The sequence below is a fragment of the Nematolebias whitei genome, chromosome 7 (assembly GCF_014905685.2).
Source record: "Nematolebias whitei isolate Nwh7 chromosome 7, NemWhi1, whole genome shotgun sequence".
In the NCBI taxonomy this organism is placed as follows: domain Eukaryota; kingdom Metazoa; phylum Chordata; class Actinopteri; order Cyprinodontiformes; family Rivulidae; genus Nematolebias; species Nematolebias whitei.
In genome coordinates, this window is record NC_056504.1 from 22,365,422 (window position 1) to 22,377,090 (window position 11,669).

Sequence of the window (11,669 nt, forward strand, 5' to 3'; positions counted from 1 at the left end):
TCCAGCTGGGCCTGCTCTGGTAACCAGTTTCTCCAGCCCTGCCTGCACTGCTGACTGACTTCTCCAGCTGGGCCTGTTCTGGTAACCATCATCTCTAGCTATGCCTGCACTTCTGACTAGCTTCTCCAGCCCTGCTTGCTCTGTCAGCCGACTTTTCTAGTTGGGCATGCTTGTTAGCTACTACATTTGCTCACAAAGCTAGGCCTGCACTGCTGGATTCCATCTCAACATCCATCCAAGTGACAAACTTTTAAAGATTATTCTCTAAAGTTACCTGAAACTTGGTGTAGTTCTTCAGCAATAACAAACAGATCTGCTCATTTATTGTTTCCCAGTATCTTATTTCTAATTATTCAAAATGGCCAACGTTAAATTAATTATTTCATTTTTTGTTTTTATGGTATTATTGCAGTGCCACAAAACTAATGTGTGTCCTCCAAATATGGATGAATCTTTTCATTTAATGCATCCTTTGTTCCAAGAAACAAACACTTTGTCTATCAGTAATCATGGAAGTGACCCTTTGCAAGGCCTATATAAAGATTTTTCACCTTTCACATTGCTAATTTTGGACAATATTCGTTCAGTGCAATACACTGGGATGCAAAACTCCAATCGTCTGAAATCCAAGATTAAAAACAGTTTTTCTAGGATATTTATTCTGTTGCTTTTGTTGCTGTCAGGAAATGTAAACAGTAACCCTGGCCCAGAGCCTTTTATGGTCAATAATCTATGTCACTTATCAACGCCTGATGTCTTTAGCCATAGACATGGTCTTGGTTTTTTACACTTTAATGCAAGAAGCCTAGTTCGGAAATTCGATCTGTTCAAAACGTGGTTCATCACTGCTAAACCTGATATAGTGATTGTTTCAGAGTCCTGGTTAAAACCAAGTGTACCTGATGACATTATCTATATTGCTGGTTATAATGTGTTTCGAGCAGATAGAAAAGGCAGAGCTGGAGGTGTGGCCATGTATGTATCTGAGCATTTACAAGGATCACTACTGCATTCCATATCTATTCCTAAACAATATGAGTTTTTGGCTGTACAAATAATTTTGGCTAACTCTCCCATTACAATATGTGGGTGCTACAGACCTCCCTCAGCATCTGCTGATTCTATCGCTAATCTGTCTGATGTTTTATCTAAATATTTGTCTCATGAGTTTATATTAATGGGGGATCTGAACTTAGATTGGTTAAGTGAGAAATCTTCCATTTTTAAACAGTCATGTGACACACTGAACCTCACCCAGCTTATTGATAGCCCTACTAGGATCAATTCAGCAAAACCAGGCAATGATACACTGATTGACATTATTTTAACAAATACTCCTTACAAGTATACAGCCATAGGAGTTTTTCCAAATGATATCAGTGATCATTGCTGCATTGCATGTGTGAGAAACACAAAAATGTCAAAATCAAAAAGTCGAATTGTCAAAAAACGTTACTTTAAATATTTCTCAGAGCAAGCCTTTCTTCACGATTTAGCTCTGGTGAACTGGCAACAAATAACTTTAATACCTTTTGTTGATGATGCTGCCATCTTTTTCCAAGAAAAATTCATTTCGATAATAAATAAACATGCTCCATTTAAAAAACTTAGAATAAAAAATAGAGATAGTCCCTGGTTCACAAAGGATTTGGCAGATTTGTTACATGAGCGAAATAAACAATGGTCAGTTGCAAGAAAAACCAAGTCTGAATCCGATTGGCAGCGCTTTCGTGAACTTAGAAATAAAAGCACTTCATTTATTAGAAAATCTAAATCCAGCTATTATTTAAACCTAACCACAGATAACTTTAATGATCACTCCAAGTTTTGGAAGACAATTAAAAGGTTACAAAATAAGCAAGCTTCCAACCTCCCTCAGAAATTGAAGCATAATGATTCTTTGATTACTGATAAAAAGGACATGTCAAATTTATTTAATAATTACTTCAAAAAGGCTGGTCACATCTTTGATTCAACACAGGCTGCTCATCAATCACCTGAATCATCTGTAAATAAATCCAATATATCTATTCCTAACTCTAATCCCAACTTTAGCTTTACACCTTTGCTATTGTCAGATGTTTTGCAAGCTTTGCAAACATTAGACCTTCAGAAATCTGCAGGGCCTGATGGACTTGATCCTTTTTTCCTTAAATTAGCTGCTCCAATTATTGCACAACCCGTGACTGACATTTTTAATTTGTCATTAGCTTCAAATACATTTCCTGCTTTGTGGAAACGGGCTTTTGTTATTCCTTTACTTAAATCTGGTGATCCCACAGACATGAACAATTACAGACCAATTTCTAATCTTTCAGTTCTGGCAAAAGTTTTTGAGTCATTGGTATCTGTCCAGCTCAAACAGTTACTACAAACTCACAACATTTTAAACAATTTCCAGTCTGGCTTCAGAGCAGGACACAGTACAATTACAACAACCTTAAAAGTTATAGATGATTTTAAAACAGCGCTTGGAAGTAAGCATGCTTGTTTAGCATTGTTTATTGATCTATCTAAGGCGTTTGACACCGTGGACCACTGTCACCTAATCAATATCATACAAAAACTTGGTTTTAATACAAACATGGTTAGTTGGTTTAACAGCTACCTAACTAAACGCATACAGTTTGTTCGATTCGGTTCAGTTTTGTCAGATGCGGTCACACTGAATAAGGGGGTGCCACAAGGGTCTATTTTAGGGCCCTTACTCTTTTTACTTTATATTAATCAAAACTGCGATCAACTTACATTCTCCTCTTACCATATGTATGCAGATGATACAGTTCTATATTCATCAGCACCCTCTCTAGATACAGTACAGTCAAATCTTCAGACAGATTTCAACTTCTTACAGAAAGCTCTCTGTGATTCAAAATTGGTCTTGAATGCTAACAAAACCAAAATAATGCTGTTTTCCCATAATTCTGTGGTAACCATCCCTACTATCAAAACTCTGAATGGCCATGTCATAGAACTTGTAGACACATACAAATATCTTGGTATTTGGCTGGATAAAGATCTTAATTTTAAACATCACATTGCATATCTAACAAAAAAGCTAAAATTTACTCTGAGTGTTTTGTACAGACTGAAATCATGTTTTTCTACTTCTTCTCGTAAGCGGCTTGTAACAAGTTTGTTTTTATCACAGTTGGACTATGGAGACACAGTCTATAGATTTACCTCTCCCACTACCTTAGCTAAATTGGACCCTATTTACCATGCTGCTCTGAGGTATATAACAGGTTAATCCTTTAGGACTCATCATTGTACTCTATACACCCTTGCTGGACTTACTTCTCTCAATGTTCGAAGAATGAAGCATTGGTATATTTTCATATACAAAGCCATTTTAGGAAAATTACCATCATATATCTGCTCCAATTTCATTTCACTACAGAACACACACAGTCTCAGGGCCAGTAGCTGGCTGAGGTTTAAGGTACCCTTTGTACGCACAGAGTCAGCAAAGATGAGTTTGTCCTATTTCGGCCCGTGGTCTTGGAACGAGCTGCAGCTTAAGTTGAGGTTGGAGTCTTTTATTCCATTAGCTAGTTTTAAACAAAAATTGTCTGAGGTTTTAGTCAAATCTTGTACCTGTAATGTTTAACTGTTTTGTGATTTTCTTAACTTACATTGTATTTTATGTTTTATTGATGTATGTTTCTTTTACTTATATTTTATTTTTAATGCATTGATACTGTTTTTAAGACTGTTGCTATATGTGTATATAGCCCAGGACATCCTTGTAAAAGAGATTGATGATCTCAATGGATTTCTTCCTGGTAAAATAAAGGTTTAAATAAAAAAAAAATAAGTGGCTGGAAAAAGGAAATTGAGCATATAACGAACAGCTGGAAGACCAATTAACACTAATTAGGTCAATTGACAACATGATTGGGTATAAAAAGAGCTTCTCAGAGTGTCAGTGTCTCTCAGAAGCCAAGATGGTAAGAGGATCACCAATTCCACCATTGTTGCGCAGAAAGACAGTGCAACAATACCAGAATGGTGTTACCCAGCGTAAAATAGCAAAGACTTTTAAGTTATCATCATCAACCATTCATAACATCATCAAAAGATTCAGAGAATCTGGAACAATCGCTGTGCGTAAGGGTCAAGGCTGTAAAACTCTACTGGATGCGCGTGATCTCTGGGCCCTTAAACGTCACTGCACCTCAAACAGGAATGCCACTGTCAAGGAAATAACAGAATGGGATCAGGAATACTTCCAGAAAGCATTGTCAGTGAACACAATCCACCGTGCCATCCCCCGTTGCCAGCAGAAACTCTACAGTGCAAAGAGGAAGCCATTTCTAAGCAAGCTCCACACGCTCAGACATTTGCACTGGGCCAGGGTAATTTAAAATGGAGTGTGGCAAAATGGAAGACTGTTCTGTGGTCAGATGAGTCACGATTTGAAGTTCTTTATGGAACACTGGGACGCCATGTCATCCGGACCAGAGAGGACAAGGATAGCCCAAGTTGTTATCAACGCTCCGTTCAGAAGCCTGCATCACTGATGGTATGGGGTTGCATGAGCGCTTGTGGCATGGGCAGCTTGCATGTCTGGAAAGGCACCATTAATGCAGAGAACTATGTTCAGGTTTTAGAACAACATATGCTCCCATCTAGACGTCATCTCTTTCAGGGAAGACCCTGCATTTTTCAACACGATAATGCCAGACCACATTCTGCAGCAATCACATCATGGCTACGTAGGAGAAGGATCCGGGTACTGAAATGGCCAGCCTGCAGTCCAGCTCTTTCACCTATAGAGAACATTTGGCGCATCATAAAGAGGAAGGTGCGACAAAGAAGGCCCAAGACGATTGAACAGTTAGAGGCCTGTATTAGACATGAATGGGAGAGCATTCCTATTTCTAAACTTGAGAAACTGGTCTCCTCTGTCCCCAGACATCTGTTGAGGGTTGTAAGAAGAAGGGGGGATGCCACACAGTGGTAAAAATGGACTTGTCCCAACTTTTTTGGGATTTGTTGACGCCACAAAATTTGGAAACAACAGATTTTTCCCTTAAAATGATACATTCTCTCAGTTTAAACGTTTGATCTGTGATTAGTGTTCTATTCTGAATAAAATATTAGATGTTGGAACCTCCACATCATTGCATTCAGATTTTATTCACAATTTGTTTAGTGTCCCAACTTTTTTGGAATCCGGTTTGTAAGATGGAGCCAGGTTGTTGAGAGCTTTGTAGGTTAAAAGTAAGATTTTGAATTCTATTCTGGACTTGACAGGGAGCCATTGGAGAGAAACTAAAACTGGAGAAATGTGATCTCTCCTACTAACTCCTGTTAAGACTCTGGCAGCAGCATTTTGGATCAACTGAAGACATTTTAAAGAAGTATTTGGACACCAAGATAATAAACCATTGCAATAGTCCAGTCTAGACGTGGCAAATGCATGGACCAGTTTTTCTGCATCATTTTTAGATAAGATGTTTCTAATTTTAGTGATATTACGCAGGTGGAAGAAGGCAGTTCTAGTAAGTTTTTAATGTGGGGGATAAAAGACATGTCCTGATCAAAAATAACACCAAGATTTTTAACATTAGAGCTGGAGGACAGATTAATGCCATCTAAGGAGGGAGAAAGACTGAAAAATTCATTCCTAAGGTGCTCGGGTTCAAAAACCAAAACCTCAGTTTTGTCTATGTTCAACAGGAGAAAATTAAGGGTCATCCAGGTTTTTATGTCTTTAAGACATGCTTGTAGTCTAAGTAGCTGATTGGATTCATTGGGTTTAATGGACAAATACAATTGTGTGTCATCAGTATAACAATGGAAATTTATCCCATGCTGTTTAATAACTTTACCTAATAGAAGCATATATAAAGTAAAGAGTATTGGCCCAAGCACTGAGCCCTGAGGAACTTCATGACTAACTTTGGTGTATGAAGAAGATTTATTATTTACATTTACAAACTGGAATCTATCAGATAGATATGATTTAAACCATTTTAGAGCCGTTCCTGTAATCCCAATATCATATTCAAGCCTCTGTAGTAAAATATTGTGATCAACTTTATCAAATGCAGCACTGAGGTCTAACAGGACCAGTATAGACACAAGTCCATTGTCTGAGGCCATGAGAATATCATTAGTTACTTTTACTAGTGCTGTTTCTGTGCTATGATGAGCTCTAAACCCTGACTGAAACTCTTCAAAACATATTATTTCTTTGTAGATGTTCACGAAACTGACCTGCAACTATTTTCTCTAGAATTTTTTAGATGAAAGTTAGATTAGAAATAGGTCTATAGTTGGCCAGGATTTCTGAATCAAGATCAGACTTCTTAAGTAAAGGTTTAATTACAGCAACCTTAAAGCGCTGTGGTACATAACCATCCATTAAAGACAAATTAAGTAGATCTAAAATGTGGACATTAATTAGGGGAAATACCTCTTTAAACAGTCTGGTTGGGATGGGATCTAGCAGACATTTTTTTATGAATAGTTTATGAACTCGGTCACTTTAACAGCCTACAAGCTCACTCTACTGTTTATTGCATTATATTTTGCACTACTGTTATGATCAACTCGTCCTGTTTATTCTGGTAATTCTGGTATTGTCATTTCCACTTAATCACCTCATCAGTACATAACTGTGACTCTATATAGAACCGGTATGCACACCTTCACTTTACTAAGTTTCTCAGGTTTATACTTTATATTGCACTATTGTTTACTCTGGCCTTGCACATCCATTATCTACCTCTCATCATGTTATTGTCTTCAGTCAGCGTCCCTTTGTCTCCTGTTAGTCACTATTGAGCACGTTGCATCAGGGGTCCTGCTGCTGTTCACTTTTATATTTTTTATAACTAGTTGTGTTAGTTTATTTTTGCTAATGTTGTTGTTTGCTGCAACTTGAGTAGGAGTGTAACGCAATTTCAATTTCTATGTATGTCCTGTACATATGCAGAATTGACAATAAAATCAATCAATCAATCAATCAATCAGTCAAACATGTGGATGGTTGAGGTTATTATTTTTGACAATTCAGAGAGCTCAACAGGACAAAAACTGTCCAAACATAAATCAGGCTCTAGTGAAATTTTTAAAGTTGCCTCATTTGACAGGGGACTAGAGATAGTAGAAGGAAGGATGGTTTGAATTTTCTCTCTAATTTAAATAATTTTATTTATAAAGAATCTCATGAAGTCATCACTACTTATAGTTGTAGGGATACATGGTTCAACAGAAATGCGACTTTTAATTAGTCTAGCAATAGTACTAAACAGAAACCTAGGGTTATTTTTATTCTCCTCTATTAAAGATGAGTAATATAAAGTTCTAGCGTTACGGAGAGCTTTTTTATGTTAGCAGACTATCTTTCCACGTTAAATAAAATTCTTCAACATTAGTAGAGCGCCATTTTCTCTCCTGGTTCCTAGATGCCTGCTTTAAAGTACGTAACTCAGAATTGAACCAAGGAGCCAGTTTCCTCTGATTGATTACTTTCTTTTTCAGTGGAGCAATTTTATCAAGTCCAAATTGAAGTAATTTGCATTGAAGTTGTAAGATGATCAACTAGATTATCTAAGTCACTGTTCTCTGATGCATTACTCTGCAAGACAGAGGAAAACATTGATGGAAGAGATTGTTTAAATTTGGTTACAGCATTTTCTGATAAGCACCTGCTGAGATGAAATTTATTCTCAGTGACTGTGTAGTCATTTAATGTAAACTGAAATGTTATTAAAAAATGGTCGGACAGAATAGGATTTTGAGGAACTATTACAAAGTCCTTAATCTCTATACCATAGGTCAGAACTAAATCAAGAGTGTGATGATAAGAATGAGTAGATGTGCAGACGTTTTGGGTAAAACCAAATGAGTCTATTAAATTATTAAAGGCTATGCTTAAACTATCACTCTCAACATCCACATGAATATTGAAATCACCCATTATGATGATTTTATCAGTATTTAATAATAAGTCAGTTAATAATTCTGATAATTCAGACAAAAACTGAGAGTAAGCGCCTGGTGGACGATATATAACAACTAGTAAAAGTGGCTTTTCTGATTTCCATTTTGGATGAGGAAGACTGAGGGACAGCGATTCAAAAGAATCATAACTAATAACTGGTTTGGCATTAATCAATAATCCTGACTGAAAAATAGAAGCTACTCCTCCACCTCGGCCAGTTGTTCTAGGAACATGAAAATTTAAATAATTAACAGGAGTGGATTCATTTATACTAACAAAATCCTCCTGTTGTAGCCAAGTTTCTGTCAGACTGAATAAATCAATATGATGATCAGTTATCAGTTCATTAACTAACAGGGATTTATAGGAAAGAGATCTGATGTTCATTAATCCACATTTAATGATTTTATGATTTTGCTCTGGTAAAGTAACTGTTTATTTTAATCAGATTTTTATTTTTTTTATATTTTTAGAGTTGATTTTTTGTTTATTTAATATGAGCCGTGGGCGAGTTGACACTGTTTCAATGGGGGTGTGGGTGGGTAACAGAGGAGAAGCAGCAGAGAGGTGTGGAGGACTACAACTCTGCTTCCTGGACTGGGCGCTGGGTTATCAATAATTTGGGGGATAAACAAAATCAGCCATATTCCTAGAAAGAAGAGCGGCTCTGTCCAAAGTGGGATGGATGCCATCTCTCCGCATCAGACCATGTTTTCCCCAAAAAGAACTCCAGTTATCTATGTAGCCCACGTCGTTGTCAGAACACCACCTGGACACCCAGCGGTTAAACGACAACATACGGCTAAACATGTCATCGCTGGTCAGGTTGGGGAGGGGGCTGGAGAAAACTATGGAGTCCAACATGGTTTTAGCAAAGTCACACACCGAAGCAACATTAATTTTAGTGACCTCCGATTGGCGTAACCAGGTGTCATTACCGCCGACGTGAATAACAATCTTACTGTATTTAGCCTTAGCCTTAGTCAGCAGTTTCAGATAAGATTCTATGTCGCCTGCTCTGGCCCCCAGAATGCATTTGACTATGGCCGCTGGAGTCCCTAAAGCCACGTTTCGTACTATGGAGCTGCCAATAACCAGGGTCTGCTTCTCAGTGGGTGTGTCACTGAGAGAGGAAAATCGATTAGAAATGTGAACGGGTCGGTGGTGAACTGGGGGCTTAGCCTTAGCACTACGCTTTCTCCGGACCGTCACCCAGCCGGCCTGGGGTCCCAGCTGCTCGGGGTCTGCTGGAGGACCGCTAACAGGTGCTAGCCTCTGTGGTTCCGCGCTGTCTACGGGGACCTGGCTAGCTACTGGTTTTTCTACAGCACGGAGCTGAGCTTCCAGTTCAGACAGCCTCTCCTCCAAAGCTACCATAAGACTACATTTGTTACATGTATCATTACCACTAAAGGAGGCAGAGGAGTAACTAAACATCTGACACACGGAACAAGAGAAAACAGAGGAAGCAGGGAGAGAGAGAAGCAGCAGCCATGCTAAGCTAACGCTAGCAGGAGCTAGCAGAGCCAAATACACCAATAAAAACCGAGAAGTGTTGAAAGATAAGAGGTGTTTTAAGCACTATCCAACAGTAGAAAAACAACTATACTAAGTGTGTTTGTGAACTAGAATGAAAAACTGTGCAAAAGACAGATAAATCCAGAAAACAGAGACGACTCGAGCAAACAATTCACTCGAGCTACCGACAGACAAACAGGAAATGACACAATATGTCTCACCACGAACGTGCAACGTCACACAAAAATCGACAGTGAACCTTATAATCTGGTGCACCTTATATTAATTCTGGTTGTGCTTATACTGACATCGCACTGATTTTATGTGGTACACGGCACTCAAAAAAATCTGTCAAAATGACCTTGTTTTATTTAATGTGCCTTATAATCTGGTGCATCTTATGTCTGAAAACAGACCCGTTCGTTGATATTGCGCCTTCTAATCCGGTGCGCCTTATAGTCTGAAAAATACGTTAAGTATAGAAATAAAGCAAAACGTTGAAGAGTATTTGCAAAAGAAATGATAGGAAAACAGCTAAAAACTAGTACTTTTTGTTGTTGTTGCACAACAACTAATATAATTCAGTTTTATGTTAGTTTTGTTCAAAGCTTTAAAGAGCCGCTGCAGAGGGACCAAAGAGCCACATGTGGCTCCAGAGCCGGAGGTTACAGACCCCTGGTTCAGACTGAACGTCTGCATGGAGAAAAACAAACACAGCATATCAGCACATCAGGTATTTCTTGTAAATGAGTCCCCGAGGCTCAGTGGGATTAACCTGTCTAAATAAAGGTTGAATGAATGAACATCACTTCACACCTGTCAGGTGTCATGATTCAGCAGGACCATGATTCCAAACACAGCCATGTAAACAAACAATATCTGAGCGTTATTAGCAAATATCTACAAGCTACTCAATGATGGTAAATCTATGTTTTCACATGCAGATTATGCATTTTGAAATTTTTATTTATTAAATATAAACATGATGCAATCTGTGGTGTGTTTCTGTTGACTTGACTTAAGTTCTGAATAATTTTAGAACCTGATAGACTAGAACATTTTTATGTCCTGACACAATGAACCCTAGAACTGAAAGTGGCTGGACTTTATTTTCCGTTCCATTCAGTGTCGTGTGAATGTGTTTCCAGCTGCAGGCCACAGTTGTGGGGTTCCTGGCAGCTGTTGCTGCTGTGGCTCTCGGCTGTCTGACCAGAGGAAGAGTGGACGGCGTCCAGGCGGCTGTCCTGTGTGCCAGTAGCGTCACCACTGCCTTCATGGCTGCAATTTCTCTAGGTCAAGCCAAGAGTGACGAGTGACTCAAGTGCTCAAAGTGCAGCAGGTTCTACGCTTCATGCATCTTTAATTTCTGTTACAGGCGTGGTGGTGGTGGCAGTGATTATCGGCTCCAGAAAGGTGGGCATCAACCCAGACAACGTGGCCACGCCCATCGCTGCCAGCCTCGGAGACCTCATCACGCTGTCGTTGCTTGCTCATGTCAGCAGCTTCTTTTTTTGTTACAAAGGTCAAAGGTCACTCGTTATGTCAATGAATTATAGGTCTATTTTTAGGTTACATGTAACACTATTTTGCTGTTCAAATTTTGCTAACAAAAAAAAGTTATAAAAGTTTGATTTGAATATAAAATTCCTCAGTTAATGTTCTGATGTTAGCTGTAGATTTTTCAGCCAGAGGAGGGCACCATGGTACACATTTAATTATTTCAATCTCTTGATGACCAGAAAGTCAGTCAGAGTCAGAGTCAGAGTTTCTTTATTGTCATTCGCACCTCATGTGGTACATGTGGTGGAGCGAAATTATGTACGCAGGGTCCCAGTTACATCCAACAATAAAATGTCTAAGAAAAACAGTAATGACATCTAAGATATGAACTAAGAAAAACATCAACTAAATATACACTAAGCACTCATAACATAAAACATTGAACATCAGCACAAACATGAACATGAGTCTGTGAGCAGATGTGCACGCATGAACACATCAACATTGAAACAGATCAGCAGCAACATGAAACAGATCAGCAGCAACATGATATGGTTTTTCACAGTGATTATTCTAGTTAGAGATTCATGAGTCTAACAGCCTCAGGGTAGAAGCTGTTCCTCAGTCTAGTGGTTCTACACTTAATGCTCCTTAACCTCCTTCCTGAGGGGAGTGGGGCAAAAAGTGTGTGTGC

At 38.6% G+C, this 11,669-nt stretch overlaps 1 protein-coding gene across 1 annotated transcript in view; it reads left to right on the top strand.

The window, feature by feature from the left end:
- The window catches only part of LOC119412175 (solute carrier family 41 member 3-like), a 143,142-nt gene that overhangs the window by 19,547 nt on the left and 111,926 nt on the right, over positions 1 to 11,669 (top strand). Inside the window, exons 4-5 of the mRNA XM_037679151.1 lie at positions 10,624 to 10,768; positions 10,812 to 10,997. Of these exons, the coding sequence (XP_037535079.1) occupies positions 10,624 to 10,768; positions 10,812 to 10,997 (331 nt within the window). The remainder of the gene's footprint in view (positions 1 to 10,623; positions 10,769 to 10,811; positions 10,998 to 11,669) is intronic.